General features: G+C 38.4%; 1 protein-coding gene across 1 annotated transcript in view; it reads left to right on the forward strand.

The window, feature by feature from the left end:
* The window catches only part of LANCL2 (LanC like glutathione S-transferase 2), a 59,380-nt gene that overhangs the window by 27,715 nt on the left and 9,162 nt on the right, over positions 1 to 22,503 (forward strand). Inside the window, exons 3-6 of the mRNA XM_040455082.1 lie at positions 10,953 to 11,160; positions 12,206 to 12,353; positions 13,373 to 13,519; positions 17,053 to 17,235. Of these exons, the coding sequence (XP_040311016.1) occupies positions 10,953 to 11,160; positions 12,206 to 12,353; positions 13,373 to 13,519; positions 17,053 to 17,235 (686 nt within the window). The remainder of the gene's footprint in view (positions 1 to 10,952; positions 11,161 to 12,205; positions 12,354 to 13,372; positions 13,520 to 17,052; positions 17,236 to 22,503) is intronic.

A 22,503-nucleotide genomic window follows, 5' to 3' on the forward strand; every position in this document is an offset into this window, starting at 1 on the left:
GGGCTCAAACCCATGAACCACAAGATCATGACCTGAGCTGAAGTTGGACGCTTAACCAACTGAGTCACCCAGGTGTCCTGAGGTTACAGAATTTTTTAAAAACCATTCCAAAAAGAGGGATTGTTGTATAAGGCAGGAACTGCATCCCTGGTGGCACTGCTAATTGTGTAGGTAAGGAAGGAAACATCAGTGATAGGAGCCCTTATGAAACCAGAATGGGTATGTGAATCAAAGGAAATCTGGTCACCCCAAGTCACCATATACGAATAAAGTTTGTCACTTAATAAGAAGAGGATGCCCTTGAGATGAAGGCTTTTTTAGCTGGGAAAGATATCCTCATCCTTTCCCTCGTTTAGAGAATCTTCCTGTTAATAATAGTTGATTGAGAAAAATTCATCTAATTCAAACTTAAGGAAAAAATTCAATTGTATACATAATATTAGAAAAAGCAGGAATATCACATGTTGTTAATAGAAGAAAAACCATCGGGAAGATACCATTACAATGTGGAGAAAATTTGCAGCATTTTCAACAGTGATTTTGGAACCTACTTAAGCAATTGGGTCACAAAGCAGAACCAAGGGAACTCAAAAAAGAGATGGAAAGACAATAAAATAATGTGAAGCTGAATAGTGATACTACAGAAAGCACAGCAATACCATAAAAATGGAAAAAAAAAAAAACCATAAAATGAAGAGAGAGTTCTAGTTTCTGGTCTGGGATGCAATGACTTTAGAAGTTGCCACTGCACCCTAACAAGTAAAAATCTGAACAAACTGAGAGAAACAGTTGTTACAGCCGTCAGTAGGGTGAGATCATAGAACAAATGGCTACACCAAAAATAGAAGAGATAAACAGGGAGAGATAGAAAAACCACAGTTTACCAGAGAACAGATCCACAAGAAGAAACCTCCATGGGAAGCTGTGTGGGGAAAAGAAATTTAAACTTTAACTGATGAATTTCTAGAGGTCGAGTCTGAACAAATACGAGAGTACAAAAGCCTCTAGGTAGACCCAGTTATGAGGAGGCTTCCACACTTTTTTGTGAGGTCAACTCCGGGAGATCTCTCAGGTCCTCACTGTGGATACTGGAGAACAATCCCTTTGTGCTTCTGGAAAGGGGAGGGAAAAGGAACCATTCTGAAATATGCCAGAGCAATCTTTTTCATAACAAGACCAGCCCTCAGGAGAAAAGTTTTTACCAGAGCCTTACCCACTGGAGTTTTATTGAACCCAGACTTCCCTGGGGGAAGGGAAATACCCAACTCCACCCCCCTTATAACTATCCTGTCCAGCCTACAGAGAAGAAAACACTGAGAAGCTCTAGTGAAGCTAGAAGCTCATAGTCCAGGGGCATAGACTCACAAAAAGACTAAGACCTAATCATAGAACCATAGAAAGCTCCCACTCCCCTATTCCTTACTACCACATCACTAAAGGACTAGATACTGCAGTTTCTTTTACCCAGTACATTATATTTACCTTGCATAAAAAATGCAAGGAATGGGGCACTTGGGTGGCTCAGTGGTTAAGCATCAGACTCTTGAATTTGGCTCAGGTCGTGATCTCATGGTTTGTGAGTTAAAGCCCAACATCAGGCTCCATGCTGACAGTGTGGAACCTGCTTGGGATTCTCTCTCCCCCCCTCACTGCTCCTTCCCCACTTGTACACTCTCTCTCTCTATCAAAATAGAAGAATAAACTTAAAAAAAATTACCAGGAATACTAAAAGGCAAAAAAATAAAATAAAACATTTTGAAGTGAGTAAATAAACATCAGACCTAAAATCAGATATAGCAGGAATGTTAGCATTATCAAACCAGGAATTTTCAAATACTATGATTAATATGTTAAGGATTTTAGTGAAAAAAATAAACATGCAAGAATAATAATGTAAGTAGAGAGATGGAAATTCTTTTTTTTTAAGTTCTTATGTAAATTCCTGTTACCAGAAGTCCTAACTAATGCAATGAAACAATAAAAGGAAATAAAAAAGTATATAGATTGGGAAGGAAGAAATAAATCTGCCCCTGCAGATGGCATTATCATTCTATGTAGAAAATCAGAAATAACCCAGGGGCTCCTGGGTGGCTCAGTTGGTCAACTCTTGATTTTGGCTCATGTTATGATCCCAGGCCCAGGGTCATGAGATCAAGCCCCACATCAGGCTCTGTGCTGGGCATGGAGCCTGCTTGAGTTGCTACTCTCTCTCCCTCTCTGTCTTTCCCTCACCTGCTTTCACTCTCTTGCTCTCTCTAAAAAATTAATAATAAAATAATAAATAAAAAATCAATAAGCACTTATTGCAAAGTTGCAGGATATGAGGTTAATATACAAAAACGAGTTCACTTCACTATATAAAAACAATGAATAAGTGGAATTTGAAATTCAAACCCAATATCATATATATTAACACCCCCCCAAATGAAATAGGTATAAATTTAACAAAGTATGTACAAAGCCTACATGAGGTAAACTACAAGTGTCCTATGAATGATATCAAAGGAGAACTAAATAAATAGAAAGATAGTCCATGTTCATGGATAGGAAGACTCAATATTGTCTTTTTTTTTTTTTCACCTTGATATATAGATTCAATGCAATGGCAGTTAAAATTGGAGCAAGTTATTTTGTGGATATTGACAAGCTGATTCTAATGTTTATATGGAAAGGCAAAATATCCAGAATAGCCAACTCAGTATTAAAAGAACAAAGTTGGAGGAGTGTTACTACCTGAAAGTAGGACTTGCTATAAAGCTACAATGATCAAAACAGTGTGGAACTGGTGCAAGAACAGACAGACGGGTGTCTGGGTGGCTCAGTCAGTTAAGCATCTGACTCTCGATTTTGACCTCAGGGTCGTGAAATCGAGCCCCACATGTAACAGGCTCCATGCTGAGTGTGGAGCCTGCTTGGTATTTTTTTTTCTCTCTCTCCCTCTGTCCCTGTACTCTGCTCATGCTCTTTCATAAAATAAACTTTTTTTTTTTTTAAGAACAATAGACAAATAGATGGATAGAGTAGAATAGAGAGCCTAGAAATGGACTTGCTTAAATGTAGTTTAGCAAATATAGTCCACTGGTCTTTGACAAAGAGGTAAAGGTAATACAGTGGAGCAAAGATAGTCATTTTAACCAGTGATGCTGGCACAACTGGGCATGCACATGCAACAAATTACTTTAGACACCTTTCAAAAAACAGAATTCACTCAAAATGGATCATAAGCCTAGATGGAAAATGGAAAATGATAAAGCTAGATGATAACATAGATGAACACCTAGATGGCCTTTTTATATATGACACCAAAGGCATGATTCATGAAAGAAATAAATGATAAACTGGCCTTTGTTAGAATTAAAAACTGCTCTGAGAAAGATAATGTCAAGAGAATGGGAAGACAAGCCACAGACAAGGAGAAAGTATTTGCAAAAGACATTTTTGGGTTTTTATTGAATATGTACAAAGACCTCTTACTACTCAATTAGAAACAAACAAAGAAACAACCCTATTACAAAATGTGCAAAAAAACTGAAAGGACCTCACCAAAGAAGATAATACAGATGGGAAATAAGTATATGAAAAGATGTTTAACATGTTATTAAGTGATTGTCAAAATCCAAAACGCTGACGATACCAATTCCTGGTCATAATGTGGAACAGAACTCTTATTGCTAGTATATATTTAGTTCCCCTTTCTCCACATCCTCACCAACATCTGTTGTTTCCTGAGTTAATCATAGGCATTCTGACAGGTATGAGGTGGTATCTCATTGTGGTTTTGATTTGTATTTCCCTGATGATGAGTGATGTTGAGCATCTTTTCATGTGTCTGTTGGCCATCTGGATGTCTTCTTTGGAAAAATGTTTGTTCATGTCTTCTGCCCATTTCTTCACTGGGTTATTTGTTTGTTGAGTGTTGAGTTTGATAAATTCTTCATAGATTTTGGATACTAACCCTTTATCTGATATGTCGTTTGCACATATCTTCTCACTTTCTGTCAGTTGCCTTTTAGTTTTGTTGATTGTTTCCTTCAGTGTGCAGAAGCTTTTTATCTTGATGAGGTCCCAATAGTTCATTTTTGCTTTTATTTTTCTTGCTTCCGGAGACATGCCAAGTAAGAAGTTGCTGCAGCTTGGTGGGAATGCAAACTGGTGCGGCCACCCTGGAAAACAGTATGGAGTTTCCTCAGAAAATTAAAAATAGAACTACCCTATTACCCAGCAATTACACTACTACATATTTACCCAAAGGATACAAAATGCTGATTTGAAGGGGCATATGCACCCCAATGTTTATAGTAGCACTATCAACAATAGCCAAATTATGGAAAGAGCCCAAGTGTCCATCGACTGATGAACGGATAAAGAAGATGTGTGTATATATATATACAATGGAATACTTGGTGATGAAAAAGAACGAAATCTTGCCATTTGCAACAACATGAGTGGAACTAGAAAGTATTATGCTAAGCGAAATAAGTCAGTCAGAGAAAGAATAAACTGGGGGTTGCTGGAGGGATGGTTGGTGGGGGAATGGGTAAAACAGGTGATAGGCATTAAGGAGGGCACTCTTTGGGATGAGCACTGGGTGTCATGTATAAGAGATGAATCGCTGGGTTCTACTCCTAAAGCCAAGACTACACTTTATGTTAACTAATTTGAATTTGAATTAAAAAAAAAAAAGAAAAGAAAAAAAAGAATTTTGAAATAAACAGAAGAATATGCATCAGAGACTGAATAAGCAACTCTAAGCCTAACATAAAGTTGCTATCTGGCCATTTACAAAAAAAAAAAAAAAAAAAAAAAAATAGGTCCCAACCCTATAGTGGAGAACTAGCTAAAATATTGAGGAAACACAGGCATAAGCTTATAGTAACGTTGATTACTTATAATCATAGACTTAAGATTCAAACAAGTTGCAGATAGGGAAAGAAGACACAGAAACATGATAAATGAAATGGGGAAACAATTGAAACCAAGGAAATTTTAGAAACCACGTTTCTTTTCACTGTGTATAAATTTATTTCACAATATGTGTGAAATGGATAATTCTCGTGAATATATAATCTACTAAATCTCAGCCTAGAAGAGGTAGAACATCTAAAAAGACAACTTCCAAACAAAAATTTGAGACACATTGCTTGCTTGATAAGGAATTCAAATTAATTGTTTTGAAGGTGCTCAATAAGCTGCCAGAAAACACAGAATGAAATCAGGTAAACAATACATAAAAAGTTTAACAGAGAGATAGAAACCATAAAAAAAAAAAAATCAAAGAGGAATTGGGGAGCTGAAGAATACGATGAATGAAATGGAAAAATGCAGTTGAAAGCACCAACAGCAGAATGAGGCAAGTGGAACAAAAGAATCTGTGAACTTAAAGGCAGGATCATTTATACTTATCCAGTTAGAGGAGAAAAAAGTAAAAAGAATGAAAAAAGAGTGAGAAAGCCTCTGTGAATTATGGGATATCATCAGGTGAAACAGTGTATGCATTAGAGCAAGGAATTAGCAGCAAGGAATGAAGCCAGAGGTATCATTCTGATTTCATAATATATTGCAACGTTATAGTAATCAAAGCAATATAATACTGGCATGAAAACAGACACAATAGCTGAATGGGACAGAATCGAGAAGACAGAAATAAACCTATGCATAAATGGCTAATAATCCTTGACAAAGGCAACAAGAAAATCATCTCTTCAATAAATTGTATTGGGAAAACTGGAGAGCCACATTCAACAGAATGAAACTGGACCCCTATCTTTCACCACTCTCAAAAATTAGCTCACAATGGATTAAAGGCTTTAAATATAATGCCTGAAAACTCCTAGAAAAATATGTAGGGGAAAAGCTCCTTGACATGGATCTTAACAATGATTATTTGTATATGACACCAAAAGCATAGGCAACAAAAGAAAAAATAAACAGGTGGTACTACATCAAACAAAGGATTCTGCACAGCAAGGGAAGCAATCAACAAAAACGTAACTCACAGATAGGGAGAAAATATTTGCAAACCATGTTTATGCTAAGGTGTCAGTATCCAGAATATATAAGAAACTTATACAACTCAATAGCAAAAATTATAATGGTAATAAATAATAACAATAATAATGATGGTGATGATGATGATAATAGTAATGATTTAATTAAAATGGGCCAAGGACGTGGGTGGATAGTTTCTCAAAGAAGGCTTATACAACTGGCTGACACATACACAAAAAAGTATTCAACTTCACTAATTATCAGGAAATGCAAATCAAGACCATAATAAGATATCACCTCACACCTATTAAGATGGCTTTTATCAAAAATAGAAGAGATGACAAATGTTGCCAAGGACGTGGTGTAAGGGGAACCCTAGTACACTGTTGGTGAGAATGTAAATCAGTGCCACCATTATGAAAAACACAGGATGGAGGTTCCTCAAAAAATTAAAAATAGAACTACCAGATGATCCAGCAATTCCACTTCTGGGTATTTTCCAAAGGAAAAACTTAACTCAAAAAGATGTATGTACCCCTATAGTCATTGGAGCATTATTCACAATAGCCACGAGATGGAAACAACCTTAGTACATATCGATGGTTAAATGGGTAAAGAAGTTGTGATACCTACCGATATCTAAATCTACATCTACATCTATACCTACATCTGCATGGATGTAATGGAACATTATTAAGTCATGAGAAAGAAGGAAATCCTGTCATTTGTGGCAACATGGGTGGTCCTAGAGGACATTATATGAAGTGAAATAAACGAGACAGAAAGGAAAAAATTCAGTGATCTCACATATATGTAAATTCTAAAAAAAAAAAGGAATTGAGCTCATAGAGACAGAGTTCAGTGGTGATTACCAGGGCTGGGGTGGGGAAAATGGGAGAGGTGGTGGTCAAAGACTACAAACCTTCAGTTATAAGACATGTCCGTTCTTCAGATGTAATGTACAGCATTGTAACTATAGTTCATAATACCGTATTATATAATTGTAATTTGCTAAGGGTAGATCATAAGTGTTCTCATCACACACTTTAAATAAATGGTATGCGAGGTGGTAGATGTGCTAACCTGGTTGGGGTAATATTTTCACAATGCATAAGTATATCAAATCACTCTGTTGTACACTTACATATACACAATTTTGTCAGTTTTATCTTAGTAAAACTAGGGGAAAACAAACAACAAACAAAAAAAAGACAATTTGCTTAAAAGAACAGGAAATCCCAGTGCTACTTTTTTTGTGGCACTACATCAAAACAAAAAGCTTTTGCATAGCAAAGGAAACAGTCAACAAAACTAAAAGACTGCCTATTGTATGGGAGGAGATATTTGCAAATGACATATCTGATAAAGGGTTACTATCAGAAGTATATCAAGAACTTAAACAGCTCAACACCAAATAAACAAATAATCCAATTAAAAATGGGCAGAAGACATGAACAGACATTTCTCCAAAGAAGACATCCAGATGGTCAGATGATCAACAGACACATGAAAAAATGCTCAACATCACTAATTATCAGGGAAATGCAAATCTTAACAGCAAGGAGACATCACCTGACACCTGTCAGAATGGCTAAAATCAAAAACACAAGAAACTAGTGTTGGCAAAGATGTGGAGAAAAAGGAACCCTCTTGCACTGTTGATAGTACAAACTGGTGCAGCCACTCTGGAAAATGGTATGAAGTTTCCTCAAAAAATTAAAAATAGAATTACCATATGATGCAATAATTTCACTACTTGAGTATTTATCCAAAGAAAACAAAACACTAATTTCAAAAGATAACATGCATGCCTATGTTTATTGCAGCACCATTTACAATAGCCAAATTATGAAGCAGCCCAAGTGTCCATCAATAGATGAGTGGATAAAGAAGATGTGGTATATACATATATATATGTATATATGTATATATACACACACATATATATGTGTGTGTGTATACACACATATATATTTGTATATATGTGTATATACACATATATATATATTTGTATATATATATGTACACATACGTACAATGGAATATTAGCCATAAAACAGAATGAGATCTTGCCATCTGCAACAACATGGATAGATCTAGAAGGTATAATGCTAAGTGAAATAAATCAGAGAAAGACAAATACCATATAATTTCATTCATATGTGCAATTTAAGAAACAAACAAAGGAAATCAAGACAAACCAAAAAAAAAAAAAAAAAGAAGAAGAAGAAGAAGAAGAAAAAGAACCAGACTCTTAACTACAGAGATGGAGATGGTTACCAGAGGGGAGGTGGTGGGGGAGGGGCGTGAAATAGGTAATGGAGATTAAGGAGTGCATTTGTGATGAGCAGTGAATAATGTATGGAATTGTTGAATCACTATATTGTACACCTGAAACTAATATAACACTGTACCTTAACTGTACTGGAATTAAAAATAAAATAATAAAAAAAGAACAGGAAGTCTCAGTGTTCCTTTTTTTTTTCCTTTGCTCCTTTGAAATGTTTCAAAAGATAGGAAAATAAGGAATACTTCCTGTTATTTTATGAAGCAAGGATAATACTGGTACCAAAACTGACATAAATATTTACCAAAAAAAAATAACCACAGCTCAGTCTCCCTTACTAATTATTAATTTGATAGTTATAATGCTACTTTGGCTTATAAAATAGGTTTATATATTTTAGATGTTTATACTGAAGTTTTCAAGGGCAGAAAGTTAGGATGTCTTTTAAAAAAAATAGTTTGCCTGTCATTTACTTTAAAATGTTTAAACAGTGGAGTGCCTGGGTGTCTCAGTCAACTGAGTGGTCAACTCTTGATTTTGGCTCAGGTCACGATCTCAGGGTTGTGAGATTGAGCCCTGTGTCGGGCTCCGTGCTGAGCATGGAGCCTGCTTAAGATTCTCCCTCTCCTTCTCCCTCCCTCCCTCCCTCTCCCACTCTCCCTCTCTCCATCTGCCACATTCCCCTGCTTGCTTGTTCTTGCTCATAACTAACTAACTAACTAACTAACTAACTAACTAAATAAATAAATAAATAAATAAATAAATAAAATATTTAAGCATTGAATACACATAACTATAGGTTTTTAGGGTCATAAGCTGACCACATCATCATTCTATTTTTACGGATTTCTCAGTCAATCATGAAGTACTTATTTGTAAACCTTCTATAGTGATTATGTTTGAAATTTGTAACTTTTAACTTGCTTTCTATGTTTATAATGTCAATTTTTTGAATACAAAAAAACCTTAACTCTAGGAGTTCATAAGCAATTCATATGGAAGGCTATTTTTTCTAGGCTTACAAATATGGTACTTTTATAGCTGTTCGACTTAAAAGCTTTAAAGAAATGAGTAATAAGAAAAGGTCTTTTCAAATATATGTAGAGAGAGAGATGTTAAGAATTTGAAAGGGAAGTAGGATACCCTGAAATGGAGAGTTAAAGAAAAAAGAAACTACCTATTTAGAGAAATGTAAAAAGCAAAATGCATAGTGTACCATACAGAGATGTTGAATGACCATGCTGTGTCGTGCACGTGAAACTGCTGTGACATTGTGTGCCAGCTATAGTCAAGTGAAAAAATTAAAGCAAAATAAAAAATAATAGAAATGAGAGTAGACATTAGACAAAGAACATAATATTAGAGAATCCCAGTTGAAACATGAATAAATATTTTGTGTGTCCTTTTCAGCATCATATCATTTCCATCAATACTTTTTCTGTAATATATTTCAGTAAGTATATATTTATACAGATTCATTTCTTTTACTTAGCTGTCATAGTGACTAGGGTCCAGGAATAATAGCAGGCTTTCAGAAGCCGAACAGGTCATCCTCTATAGGTTTCCAGAAAAAGGCTCCTCTCTGGTTCACTTGAGTGCCTGGATTTGTTCCTTAATCTAAAATAGGAAGGTTGTTGGGGCACCTGGGTGGCTCAGTTGGTTGAACGTCTGACCTCAGCACAGATCATGATCTCATGGTTCGTGGGTTCAAGCCCCGCGTGGGGCTCTGTGCTGACAGCGCAGAGCCTGGAGACTTCTTTGGATTCTGTGTTCCCTTCTGTCTCTGCCCCTCCCCCGCTTACCTCTGTCTCTCTCAAAAATAAAAACATTAAAAAATATTTTTTTAAATAGGAAGGTTACATACGTGATAAACTCTGTCTTCTGTGTTCATTACCTTACTCTGCATCAGATAGCTAGTCTGTAAACAGTGAGTTGATCACTGGTTGGTTGGTCATTTGGATATGTGGTCACTAAAGAAATTGAAAAATTGTGAGAAATAGGAAAATTGGAAAGAAGAGGGTATAAAATTTAGAAAGTGATAATTTAATTTAGGATGAGATAGGAGGAAACGATTATATGAGAAGTAAAAAGGATCCAAGTTAGCTTAAAATACAGAGGAGAAGGGATAAGATCTTAAAATGAATGTACAGAAAATGGGAATGCGTGGGAAGTCATACATTTTACCTTGTCTAGGAGGTATTGAGTCACTATCAGAGCAATTAGTAGGATAATGGATTTAAACTTGGTTTAGCCTTTTCTACCCTGAGTTTTTTTTTTTTTCTGTTTTTATTTTCCTTTTTTTTTTTTTTTTTTTTTAACTTGAGAGACAGAACGGTAAAGAAAGCACGAGTGGAAGAGGGGCAGGTAGAGAGAGAAAGAAAGAGAGAGAGACTCCCAAGCAGGCTCCACTCTGTCAACGTAGAGCCCAATGTGGGGCTCGATCCCACGAGCCATGAGATGATGGCCTGAGCTGAAATCCTGCATCAGACACACAACTGACTGAGCCACCCAGCACCCCATCTTTCTGTTTTTAAAAGATGTATCATGTGTAATTTGTTGGACGAGGCTCCTTCAGAAACAGGTTTTATGTAGTTTTTCGTGTAATCATAAAATAATATCCTGAAGGTGAAAAAGAAAGGTAATAATGCTTTTCTTTGGGGGTGGGGCATTATTCTAGGCATAGCCCTTTTATACCTGCAGCTGTACCGGGTCACATGTGACCAGACCTACCTGCTCCGATCCCTGGATTATGTAAAGAGAACACTTCGGAATCTAAATGGCCGCAGGGTCACTTTCCTGTGTGGAGATGCTGGACCCCTTGCAGTAGGAGCTGTGGTGTATCATAAACTCAAAAGTGATTGTGAGTCCCAGGAATGCATCACAAAGTGAGTTTTTAAAACTGGAAGTATTTTCTCTAAATTCTCAATTCAAGGTGTTGCTGTAGAAAGATGTTCAAAAAGGAAATTATTTTTTAATTCATCTCTTGTTGCAAACAGGCCTTTCCAAGAAGTGAAGAGGTTATATATTAATTGGAACATAACGATAAGATCACATGTCTCCTTTCTATCCAAGCCTGTGTCTGCCTTCATTTGGGGAGCAATAAACATGTTACTTCATATTACTTTAATCTTTTCCTAAGTAATCTTGGTTGCCTTCATTGCATGAAAATTAGTGTCTATGCCTTAGGTTCGCTATCATAACTAAGTTATTTTTAGGTTCAATTGTTTTGGAACAATTAGTGTAAAACTTTTATTGCACCTAAAATAATTGGTTTATATTCTCTTTTGAAGAGGGAGAAATCAGGGCTCACGCCCGTGGTCTGGTGGAGTGTGTGGCACATGCTAGTTGGTTGATGTTTTTTGAAAGACAGAATGACTCAGGCTAGTTCCCAAGCATTGACTACATTTTAGTACTCTTTTCTTTTAAATTTTAAATCATTCTGGATTTTAAAATTGAATATCATCCCTTACATCATTTAGACTAGATGTAAAGGTAGACTTTTTTTTTTTTTTTTATTCTGAGAGAGAGCAGGAGACGGGCAGAGAGAGAGGGAGAGAGAGAGTCCCAAGCATGGTCTGCAGGGTTAGCACAGAGCCTGATGCAGGGCTTGAACTCAGGAACTGTGATATCGTGACCTGGGCCAAAGTCGGGCGCTTAACTGACTGAGCCCCCCCAGGCATCCCTAAAGGTAGATATTTTGAACCGAAGGGTGTTTTGTTATTAATTTGATATCTGAGAGAGAAATTAGTGTAGTGGAAAAGTTTTGGTTGTTTGGGTGGGTGGGTTTTTTTTTTTTTTTTTCAGTATGTTGTAAAATCGGTTTTAAATTTAAAGTAACAGGTAACTCCTAAAGTGATGGGGTTATTGACAGTTTCAGGAAGAGGTATCTCAGACACTGTCCGGGAAAACAGAATTTTTCTTGTTGGGTAGACTTCTGCAGCTCCAGAAGACGATTGTGTGCCGAGATTCGGACCTTCCCGATGAGCTGCTCTATGGACGGGCAGGTTATCTGTATGCCTTACTCTACCTGAACACGGAGATCGGCCCGGGCACCGTGTGTGAGTCAGCTATTAAAGAGGTACAGTGGGGTTGCCGGCAATGGTGGGTGCGCGCTCCTGTCTACCATCCCAGCCTGTCAGCACAGAGCAGCATTAGTGGCTGGACTCTGCTTCTGGGTAGCAGTAATTTCTTAAGGGATGTCATAAAATCACTGAATAGTTCCTCTTTTTCCTTTCTAGGTACGTTTTGTAAAAATCTGTCCTCTTAGGCCACTATTAATTCACCTGTTTTTACTAGAACCAAACAACAGCATCTCTCAAAAGATAGGATGTTTATTTCTGGTCATGAGGTATCTGAACTGGTTAGGCAGTCCTGGGAATATGGCTAAGGATCCAGGTTCTTCTGTCCTGTTCTGCCATGTCCTAGGGGCAGGCCCTTATATGCAAGACCCAAGCTACTTGAGCAGCAAAGCAGCTTGTTTTTTAAGGCCACAATCTAGAGGTTGTCTGCTTCACTCCTGCTCACACTTCACTGCCAGAACTTGTTCAGAGGACCATGTCTGTCTGTAGCTCAGAGCCCAGGTGCCCAGCGGAAAACTTGGAGCACCATTACCAAAAGTATGAGGGGAGAGAGGATATGAGGAAATGGTTTGTGTCTTTGCCATGTAGTCATTACAGGTATGATATTCTTTGGATTTAACTAAAACCCTGCATGCTGCGGGCATTTCATTAGCCGTTCATAAATAAGGCCAGTTCCTCCAGCCTTTCCTGGAAGATGTAGGGCCGGTCTTTTGGAGAAAACATTGAAGTTACAAGGCAACTAAGCAGTCTGGGAAAGTTCTTTTAGGAAATTTTTCTAGATTCCAGTGAACTGTTCACGCAAAGAACTTTTAATTTCTTGGTTTGACTCCCTGATGTCTTTTTCTACTCTGAGATTGTCTTCTGATTTCTCTCTGCCTCTATTTATTAATTTATAAAGTAAAGATAACAGTGGTGCTATTCACTGCTTACAGATTTTTGGATTAAGTAATCTATGTAAAGACATGTTGTTAATTAGACAAAAACAAGATACTTAACGCTGTCTTCGTAATCTCCGTAGGTAGTCAATGCCATTATTGAATCAGGCAAGACCCTGTCAAGGGAAGAAAGGAAGGCTGAGCGCTGTCCGCTGTTGTATCAGTGGCACAGGAAGCAGTATGTTGGAGCAGCCCACGGCATGGCTGGAATCTACTACATGTTAATGCAGGTAAATAGGAATACTCTGGAATACCAATACAGTGACTACAGTATAAAATATTTGATCGGATGGGAAATGGGGCCTGAAATGTTAGTGTAAATCCAGCAGACTGAAATTAAATAAGGATCCTACACTGAATCATGGATATTTATGCTCTGCTTCATGAACCCCAAGCAGTGAAGTCCAAGAGTGTGCGTCCTGCATGCACTTTTGTACTGGGTTAGTGAGGTGCCTGCTGCCCGCATTTTTCTTCTATGTCTTTCTGCTCATTGTAGTAGGAACTCTTTGAATGGAGGGAAGCAGAAAGAGCCTCCAGCATCCAGACTGGGTAGAGACTTTCTCATGTTCAGATACCCCCAACTTGCTGTCAGTTGTGTTCTAAATTTTCAACTAGTTTACCGTTGTCGCGATGATCTGGTCTCTCAATCATCCGTGACATCTGCTGAATTAAATACTCACTTCCATCAGGCAGGCAGAGACCCCACCCCAAATATTGCTTCAACCTGCTTCCAGCCCCATGGCCTGGACCTCCCTTCCCCACTGTAGACACAGCCTACTTTTTTTCTTTAATTAAACCTTTCTTTATCTACCACACCCATAAAAGAGTAGTTAATTAATGCTGAAAATCGTGAAGCTGGTAAGTCAAGGAGCATGGATTATTAGAATTTAGATCTTTTTAACTAAAAATCTTTATACTTCTTTTTAAAAATTTTACTTCACATCCTTTTGGAAAGCCTACTCCATCATGGGGCACCTGGTGGCTCAGTCGGTTAAGCGTCCAACTTTGGCTCAGGTCATGATCACACAGTTTGTGAGTTCGAGCCCCATGTCAGGCTCTATGCTGACAGCTTGGAGCCTGGAGCCCTGCTTCAGATTCTATGTTTCCCACTCCCTTTGCCCCTCCCCTGCTGACACTATTCTTTTTCTCAAAAATTAAAAAATTTTTTTTCAAAAACGTTGTCACTAAAGGAAATTCATATTTAAACAGGGCTAAACCCCCATTTTCTGGTAACTAGTTGTCGTTGTTTATTCTAGAAAAATAAAACATATACTCCAATTTGTGAATTTTCTTTATAGTGCAGACACGTGTTTCCAAAGTAACTAGAATTGCATTTCATTTAAAAATAGCACTGCTATTCTGGGAAGTTGGTGATTTGTGTGTGTTTTCTGTTTCCCCAGAAAAATGTTTTGACACTAGCTTTTGAAACTTTTCTTCTTAAGTGACACCCTTATGGGAATCGTAACCATATGAAAACCACACCAATAAGACATCACTTAGTTTAGATTGAGGTGTCTAGGTTAATTTTGTTAGATAATAAGGGTTTCCTTGAGAGAAACACAGGTCACAAAATTGTCCCCTTGTCTGCTTTTAAAGTGAAGAACATGGCACCATTATTTACCCAGAATTCTGTATGGAAATCAGTGTCGGTTTTCTTGTAGCAATCTCTTAAGCAGCCGTGTGCCAAAGCTCGCTCACAAGGGCCAGGTACACGCGGCTCTTCCCCCACCACTCCTGCGTTTAGTGTCAGTCTACCGTGCAGCCGTGGGTCAGTGTGGCGGTGGAAGGTTCTCCCATGCAGTTTCATTTGGAAGGCTGTCACAACAGTACACACAAAAAACTTTTAAAACATGACTGAAACTCCACTTTCAAGATGGCAGAATAAACACATTTCTCCTCTTGAAAATCATCCCAAAACAGCAAGGACAACAATAAACCAGAAACCTAACTTCCTTGATGAGACTAGGACACATCTGGAGCCCCAGACTACAAATGTGTAGACTGAGAGTAGATGAAAGAGTGGCAGGTGACCAGGCAGGACAGAGCAAGATCACACATAGGTGTCTGAAGAAGAGGATGCCAGCAAGAAGCAAGCTGGTTTGTCCTGTAAAACCCAGCACTCAGGAACTTAATGTGCTGTTACTATCAAAGACCGAGAGACCCGTGCGTGTGGGGCATGGTGTTTGGGCAGCGAGGGGGCTTCTTTGAAAACTTTATACAGTTGGACTTCTGCCGATAAGATCACCCTGCACAGTGGCCCTCCCCTAACTCCTACTGGAGACAAAAGGAAATGGCCTGGAGAAACCGAACCAGATCTTTCAATTCAAGAAAGCCGGTGTAGAGGACAGTTGAAGTGAAGCGTAGAACTGAACACAGGAGGCTTGGCTGGATGTCTTCAGGGTGTGAGGGGAGACCTCCCTGTCCCCACGGCCAGCATCACGCACTACAGCCTCTCTTACCCGTTGTCATCACTGCCTTCACCTCACGAGGGGGGTTGAAGTGGGATGTTTTGGTTGTTTTTGGAGAAACCGCTCAGGTAAAGGTCTACAGATACAGGTGTTTCAAAGTTCCCACTAAAAATGTTAGCTAGCTGTCTCTGATGGTTAATACTATGTTTCAGTTTGGCTGGGCCAAAGTGTCCAGGTATGTGGTCAGACATTCTTCTGGATGTTTCTATGAGGGTATTTGGGGTGAGATTTACATTTAAATGGTGTAGGGGCACCTGGGTGGCTCAGTTGGTTAAGCATCGACTTCGGTTCGGGTCATGATCTCACCATTTATGAGTTCGAGCCCCACATCTGGCTCAAATTCTGTGTCTCCCTCTCTCTCTGCCCCTCTCCCACTCACTCTCTCTCTCTCTCTCTCTCTCTCTCTCTCTCTGTCTCTCAAAAATAAATAAACATTAAAAAAAATTGAATGGTGTTAGAACGTAAGGGGAGGGATGGTAAAGTACCCCCCAACTAAGAAGGCAGAAAACAAAGTAGGCCACTCCATGGAGTTTACACAGACTTTTCTTCAGGGTACATTACTGACGAGGGTCGGGGTGAGTGGGGGGGAGTGTCAGTAGGGGATGATCCATGGCACCTGCATAATTATTTTCTGCAAAGTCCAGACCTTAGTCCGTAGATTTTGTGGAGGGAGGGGACATGCAGAAGAGTGTTGCAGTGAGATCAGAGGGTTTGCACACACCTCAAAGGGCTTGCACACACCTGATGGGCAGCTACCCTTTAGTGAGATCTCAGGGCCACACCTGTGCATCAGGAAAGGGAAAGACTGTGTTATCTCTGACAGACTCCTGGGAGGCCAAAACAGGCTTCCCCCATCCTTGCCGCAGCAGTTATTTCTAAGGCATGTATATTAATCTCCAAGTGGCCCAGAATACACAGCCACAAGAGAGGTCCCTGAGCAAACGTGAACAAGATGGAGTTGGTGTTGTTGGCACTCTTACGAATGCATGGACTTCTTCTAGTAAAGAAGTTTGCCCTCCGCAGTGTGGGTGGGCCTCATTCAGTCAGGTGAAGGCCTACCCTGAGCGAGAGGGAATTCTCCAGCAGATGGCCTTCGGACTGTCTTCAACATCAAAAAAATTTGAAACAAAAGGTCTATCCAAGTCTTAAATAACCAGATAATTGAATTAATTTTAATTTTAGATGCTCCTCAGTATTCCAGGTAATCGATGCTTTATTATACTAGCTACAGTACAAAGGCTTAAAAAACACATAACGAAAAAGAAATTAAATGTTTTGTTTTTATTTGTTTAAAGCCAGCAGCAAAAGTGGACCAAGAGACCTTGACAGAAATGGTGAAACCTAGTATTGATTACGTGCGCCACAAGAGATTCCGATCTGGGAATTACCCTTCGTCGTTAAGCAATGAGACCGATCGCTTGGTCCACTGGTGCCACGGTGCCCCGGGCGTCATCCACATGCTTACGCAGGCTTACAAGGTCAGTACTGCCATGTGTACCACAAGCATTTACTGTTCAGAGCTTCAGTTTTTCCACCAGGTTCTCAGTTAGATTTTGGCCAGCACATTTGATTGCAAACTAAAAGCTTTTTAGAATTGATGTTTTTACAAAATGAAGTCTTCCTGTTTCACTTGGTCACTCCTATGGTCGGAGCTATAAGTGTGTGTGTGTTGACAGTGATTATATTCACTTGTAAAAGAAAATCTAGCCAACGACAGAGTAATGATTTTTATCCTGAGTGTGAATATCCAATAAGGCAATAGGCACTATTATAACCAAATGCTTTTTTGTTTGACTTCCCATCATTTTATTTTCTTGCTTGAATAAGCCTTTATTGCTGGATGATGATGCTTATTCAGGGGCTTTTAAATTTGAGTTTAAAATTGTTATAAAGTTATTCATAAGGGATGGGTGTGATGTTCAAAGTTTTACACATATGGAATATTATCTGAAAATAGGCAGTACCTTTACTGATTTCTTCTGGTACTGTCCAGATGCATTTGGGCACAATATTAAGAATACATTTGATTTCTCTCCTGGACTAAGAATTATCTTCTAAGTTGAAAGCAAACAGTGCTGCTTCTTTGTTTTCCAGTGTTTTTTAAATGTGTTTTCTTAATATTTTATTACATAGAAGTTGAAATTACAAACAGCTTACTATATTCTATAACCCTTAAGTGTTTTGTCCTTTCTTGGAAAAAATAATGGATGTTCTCAGAGAAAAAATGTTTCCAAGCACGTTTTTTAGGAGACTTAACACATTTTATTATTTTTTTAATTTTTTATTTGAACATAGTCGACACACAATGTTGTATTCGTTTCAGGTGTACAACATAGTGATTCCACAAGTCTATATGTTCTCCCAGGCTCACCACAAGTGCGGCTAACATCTGTCACCATACAACACTTTTATAGTATCTTGGACTCTATTCCTTAGGCTGTGCCTTTTATTCCTGTGACTTACCCCCCAACTGGAAGCCCTTATCTCCTACTCTCTTTCACCCATGTTGCCCGTCGCCCCACCTCCTCCCCCTGGGCAACCATTAGTTCTCTGTATTTGCAGGTCTGATTCTGCTCTTTATTTTATTCATTTTCTGTTTGGAGTCCACATACAAGTGAAATCATATGGTATTTGCCTTTCTCAGTCTGACTTATTTCACTTATCACAATACGTTGTTGGTCCATCCATGTTGTCCCAGATGGCATGATTTCATCCTTTTATATGGCTGAGTAATATTCCATTATATATATTATATATATATATATATATATATATATATATATATATATATAAACACAAACATACCACATCTTTCTTATCCACTTGTGTATCACTGGGCACTTAGGCTGCTTCCATATCTTAGCTATTACAAATTTTTTTAAATGTTTTTATTTATTTTTGAGACAGAGACAGAGCATGAGCAGAGGCAGAGAGAGAGAGACACACACACACAGAATCTGAAACAGGCTCCAGGCTATGAGCTGTCAGCACAGAGCCCAACGCGAGGCTCGAACTCACGGACCGCGAGATCATGACCTGAGCCGGAGTCGGACGCTTAACCGACTCAACCAGGCACCCCTAATCACTCTTTTTTTTTTTTTTAATTTTTTTTTCTGTGTAACTTTAAGTTTCAGATGGATTTATCTTTTGTCTTAGATTCATGTTTGATTTTGTTTGTTTGAAGTAGGCTCCGTGCACACCCTCTTAGCTATTATAAATAACGCTGCAATAGACATAGAGTACACATACCTTTTTGAATTAATGTTTTTGTTTTCTTTGGGTAAATATTTAATAGTAGAATTATTGGATCATATGGTATCTCTATTTTAAAATTTTTGAGGAACCACCATACTGTTTTCCATAGTGGCTAAACCAATTTACATTCCCATCAGTAGTGTACAAGGTTTTTTCTTCTCTACATCCTCTCCAACGTTTGTTATTTCTTTTGTCTTTTTGATTTTAGCCATTCTCACTGGTGTGAGGTGATATCTCATTGTGGTTTTGATTTCTGTTTCCCTGATGATTTGTGATGTTGAGCATCTTTTCATTTGTGTGTTGGCAATCTGTATGTCTTCTTTGGAAGAATGTCTATTCAAATCCTCTGCCCTTTTTTTTTATAAGTTTATTTGTTGATTTTGAGAGAGAGAGCACAAGCAAGGAAGAGGCAGAGACAGAGGGAGAGAAAGAATCCCAAGCAGACTCTGTACTGTCAGCAGCAGAGCCCAACACAGGACTCAGTCTTACAAACCATGAGATCATAACTGACTGAGCCACCCAGTTACGCCCTCTGTGCGTTTTTTAATTGGATTGTAACCAATGCTTTTTTCATAATTTTATTTTTTAAATACATTTTTATTTATAATATTTGATGTTGGAGGTTGTTGCTCATATATCAAAGTATATGACAATAATCACAAAGATTGATTAGTGTTTTGGCAAAGTCCCTTAGTTTTGAGGAAGTAGATGGAATTAATGAAGCAGAATTCACATTTCTACCTGAATATAACAAGAGAACTGGTCTCTGAATCAGTTTTATTTTCCCCTTGTGACTAACTATGTATCTCTCATAATTTAGGCAAATTTTTCAGAATCTTTTAGTCTCCCTACAATAGTAATAGCTAAAGTATCCAAATAATATAAAATTCAGGTATGAGCATTCAAGAAAATAGAAAGTTAGGATATTTGGTAAGAGCAAGGCACAATGAAATACACTTTGGAAATCAGACGAATTTAATGATTCGTCTTCTTAACTATTAATACCTCAGCCTTTAAATTAAAACAGAATTTTGTTCAAGTCACTGCCTCCCTGTATTGGAGCTCTAGAGCAATCATTGTGACATAGAGATAAGTTTATAATATTATAAATATCCAACCATAATATCTAAGTATATTGTTGACAAACAAGGACACTCTGATATTCAAAACAGATGTAGGACTTTGTTAAAATATGAAAGCTTTTGTTTGCCAGACTCCCTTTTCTCTTTCACATTAAAGGGGATAAACTGTAGAGGGGGGCACTCCTGGTGGCCCATAGTCTTGGCTTCTGAGGGTCTCCCCCACCCCCACCCCTGAGCCAGTGGGAAGCAGTAATGAGGCGTCAGGGCTTCCAGCGGGGCCGTCATCCTGGGGAGGTCCATGTCTATTAGCCCTGCTGACCGTCACCACCATCTGTTTGCACCTATGCTGGTCTCACGTAGCAGAGCTCTGCTCCTGGTTGTGCCACAGGTGGCACAGACCCCCTGCTGCCTGTGCGGCTTTCACTCAGAATATCATGTGAACGCTTGTCCTTGCCCTGCTTATTCCAACACAGAAATTCCTGTCTTCTAGAAAGTGTGGAGCAAAACCCGTTAAGATCCCATTCTTCATCACTGAAACTTAATTTTGTCCATTTACATCGCCAGTCAAACATGAGGAGGGCAAGAAACACCAGAATCTTTTGGGGAAGAGGGCATCAATGGCAATTTGAAAAGGCTTCTAGAATATAGTTTTACAATTAGGGGTAAAAATATATTTTCAGAGTCAGAGAGTAGAGGGTGAGATTTTTGTTTGGCCGAGGCAGAGGGTGGTGTGAGCAGGAGCGGGGTTGGAAGTGCAAAGCTAGAGAAACACAGCTCTAGGCACCATTTTCTCTCAGGTTTTTGTTAACTCAAGAGGGACTGCGTTCATTGAAGGGGTCTCAGAATTAGGAAGTGCTTACATTTTGTGTAATAAGTTTTCAACAGTTTCTCATGCTGGCATGTCAACTCATAAGTTCTTCAAGAATGCTTATGAAAGCATAAGGCTTTCATGTATTTGAAAATTTATTAATATCCTTCACACATGAAACTATAGGAGCACCTGGGTGGCTCAGTTGGTTCTATGTCCAACTCTTGATTTCGGCTCAGGTCATGATCTCATAGTTTCTGAGTTCAAGCCCAGCATCAGTGTCAGCGCTGACAGTGAGATTCTCTCTCTTTCCCTCTCTCTCTCTGTCCCTGCCCTGCTCACCTTTTCTCTCTCTCTCTTTGTCCCCTCCCTCCCTACCCACCCCTCAAAATAAATAAATAAACTTAAAAAAAAACTATAAATTGAGTGGAGGCTCACTTAATTTGTTTTCCCTTCCTATAGATGCTAATTAAGTTGCAGTGGGTATTGAGTGTACTCCACTTTGTATGAACATGTATTATTAATTTAAAATTCTATAGTAGTTTAGATGATCCTTGAAAAAAATGTCAGGGTCTTAACAATATGCTGTGTTAGGAATTTTATTAATTGCAAATGACTTTCTAACAAATTATGTTTGTAGACCCTATAGCTGGAAGCTATTTTGCTGAATAGTTATAATCAGTTCTTGATTATCTGACAGTAAATTACAGGTAATGATAACAAATTCTACCTTCTTCTAACTACACATATGGACCCTCTGGTGTTAGCAGTTTGTATGGATTCAGCCACTATAAACAAATGCCAACATTGGTCAGATGAAAATTATATTTGGAAAGGTATTTACAAATATGATGCCCACAAAAACCATGTAAATCATACCAATGTGGTATCAGCATAATGTTTCGATTTCACGCTCAAGTGTGAAACCACTGTGCCTTCCCTGCTCCTGCACCTAAGTGCTGGCACCGAAAACCCCAGAATAGAATTCTAGCAGAAATGCTCCCCGATGGTCAGCTGTTGACCATGCATCAGAAAATGTTTTCATATAAACTGTGTTCCAGAGGCTCCTTTGTAAGTCGATTATTTGAAAAATGGAATACTTAGGGGTGCATATCAGACTCACCTGGAGAGATTCTTTCAAACTCTACTTTCTTTCCTCCTTCCTCAAGATCATGATACCTTCCTAAGTTTAAAAATCACTTCCATAAACATAGCACAGTTTATTAATTTGTTTTCCAGTTTCACTTATTTTAATGAATAAGCTGCTATGAACACTTGTACAGGTCTTTGGGGCCAATACCTGGGAGTAGAATTGCTGATCAGAAAGTAGCTGCAATTTTTGTAAGAAACTGCCAAAGCTTTGCACAGAGTAATAGTTGTGCCTTTTATAGTCCCATCAGCAGTGGAAGAGGGTTCTCCTCATCTTTGGCAACAGTTGGTATTCTAAGTCATTTTGATTTTATTCTGGTGGCTATTTCATTGTAGTTGTAATTTGCATCTTCCTAAAGATTAATGATGAGCAGATTTGCCTGTTCATGGGTCATTTGTATATCTTCCTTTGTTAAATTATCTCTTCATTTCTTTTTGCCATGTTGTTTTAT

Source organism: Herpailurus yagouaroundi, unplaced genomic scaffold (assembly GCF_014898765.1).
Source record: "Herpailurus yagouaroundi ecotype Mexico unplaced genomic scaffold, PumYag 214, whole genome shotgun sequence".
Taxonomy (NCBI): domain Eukaryota; kingdom Metazoa; phylum Chordata; class Mammalia; order Carnivora; family Felidae; genus Herpailurus; species Herpailurus yagouaroundi.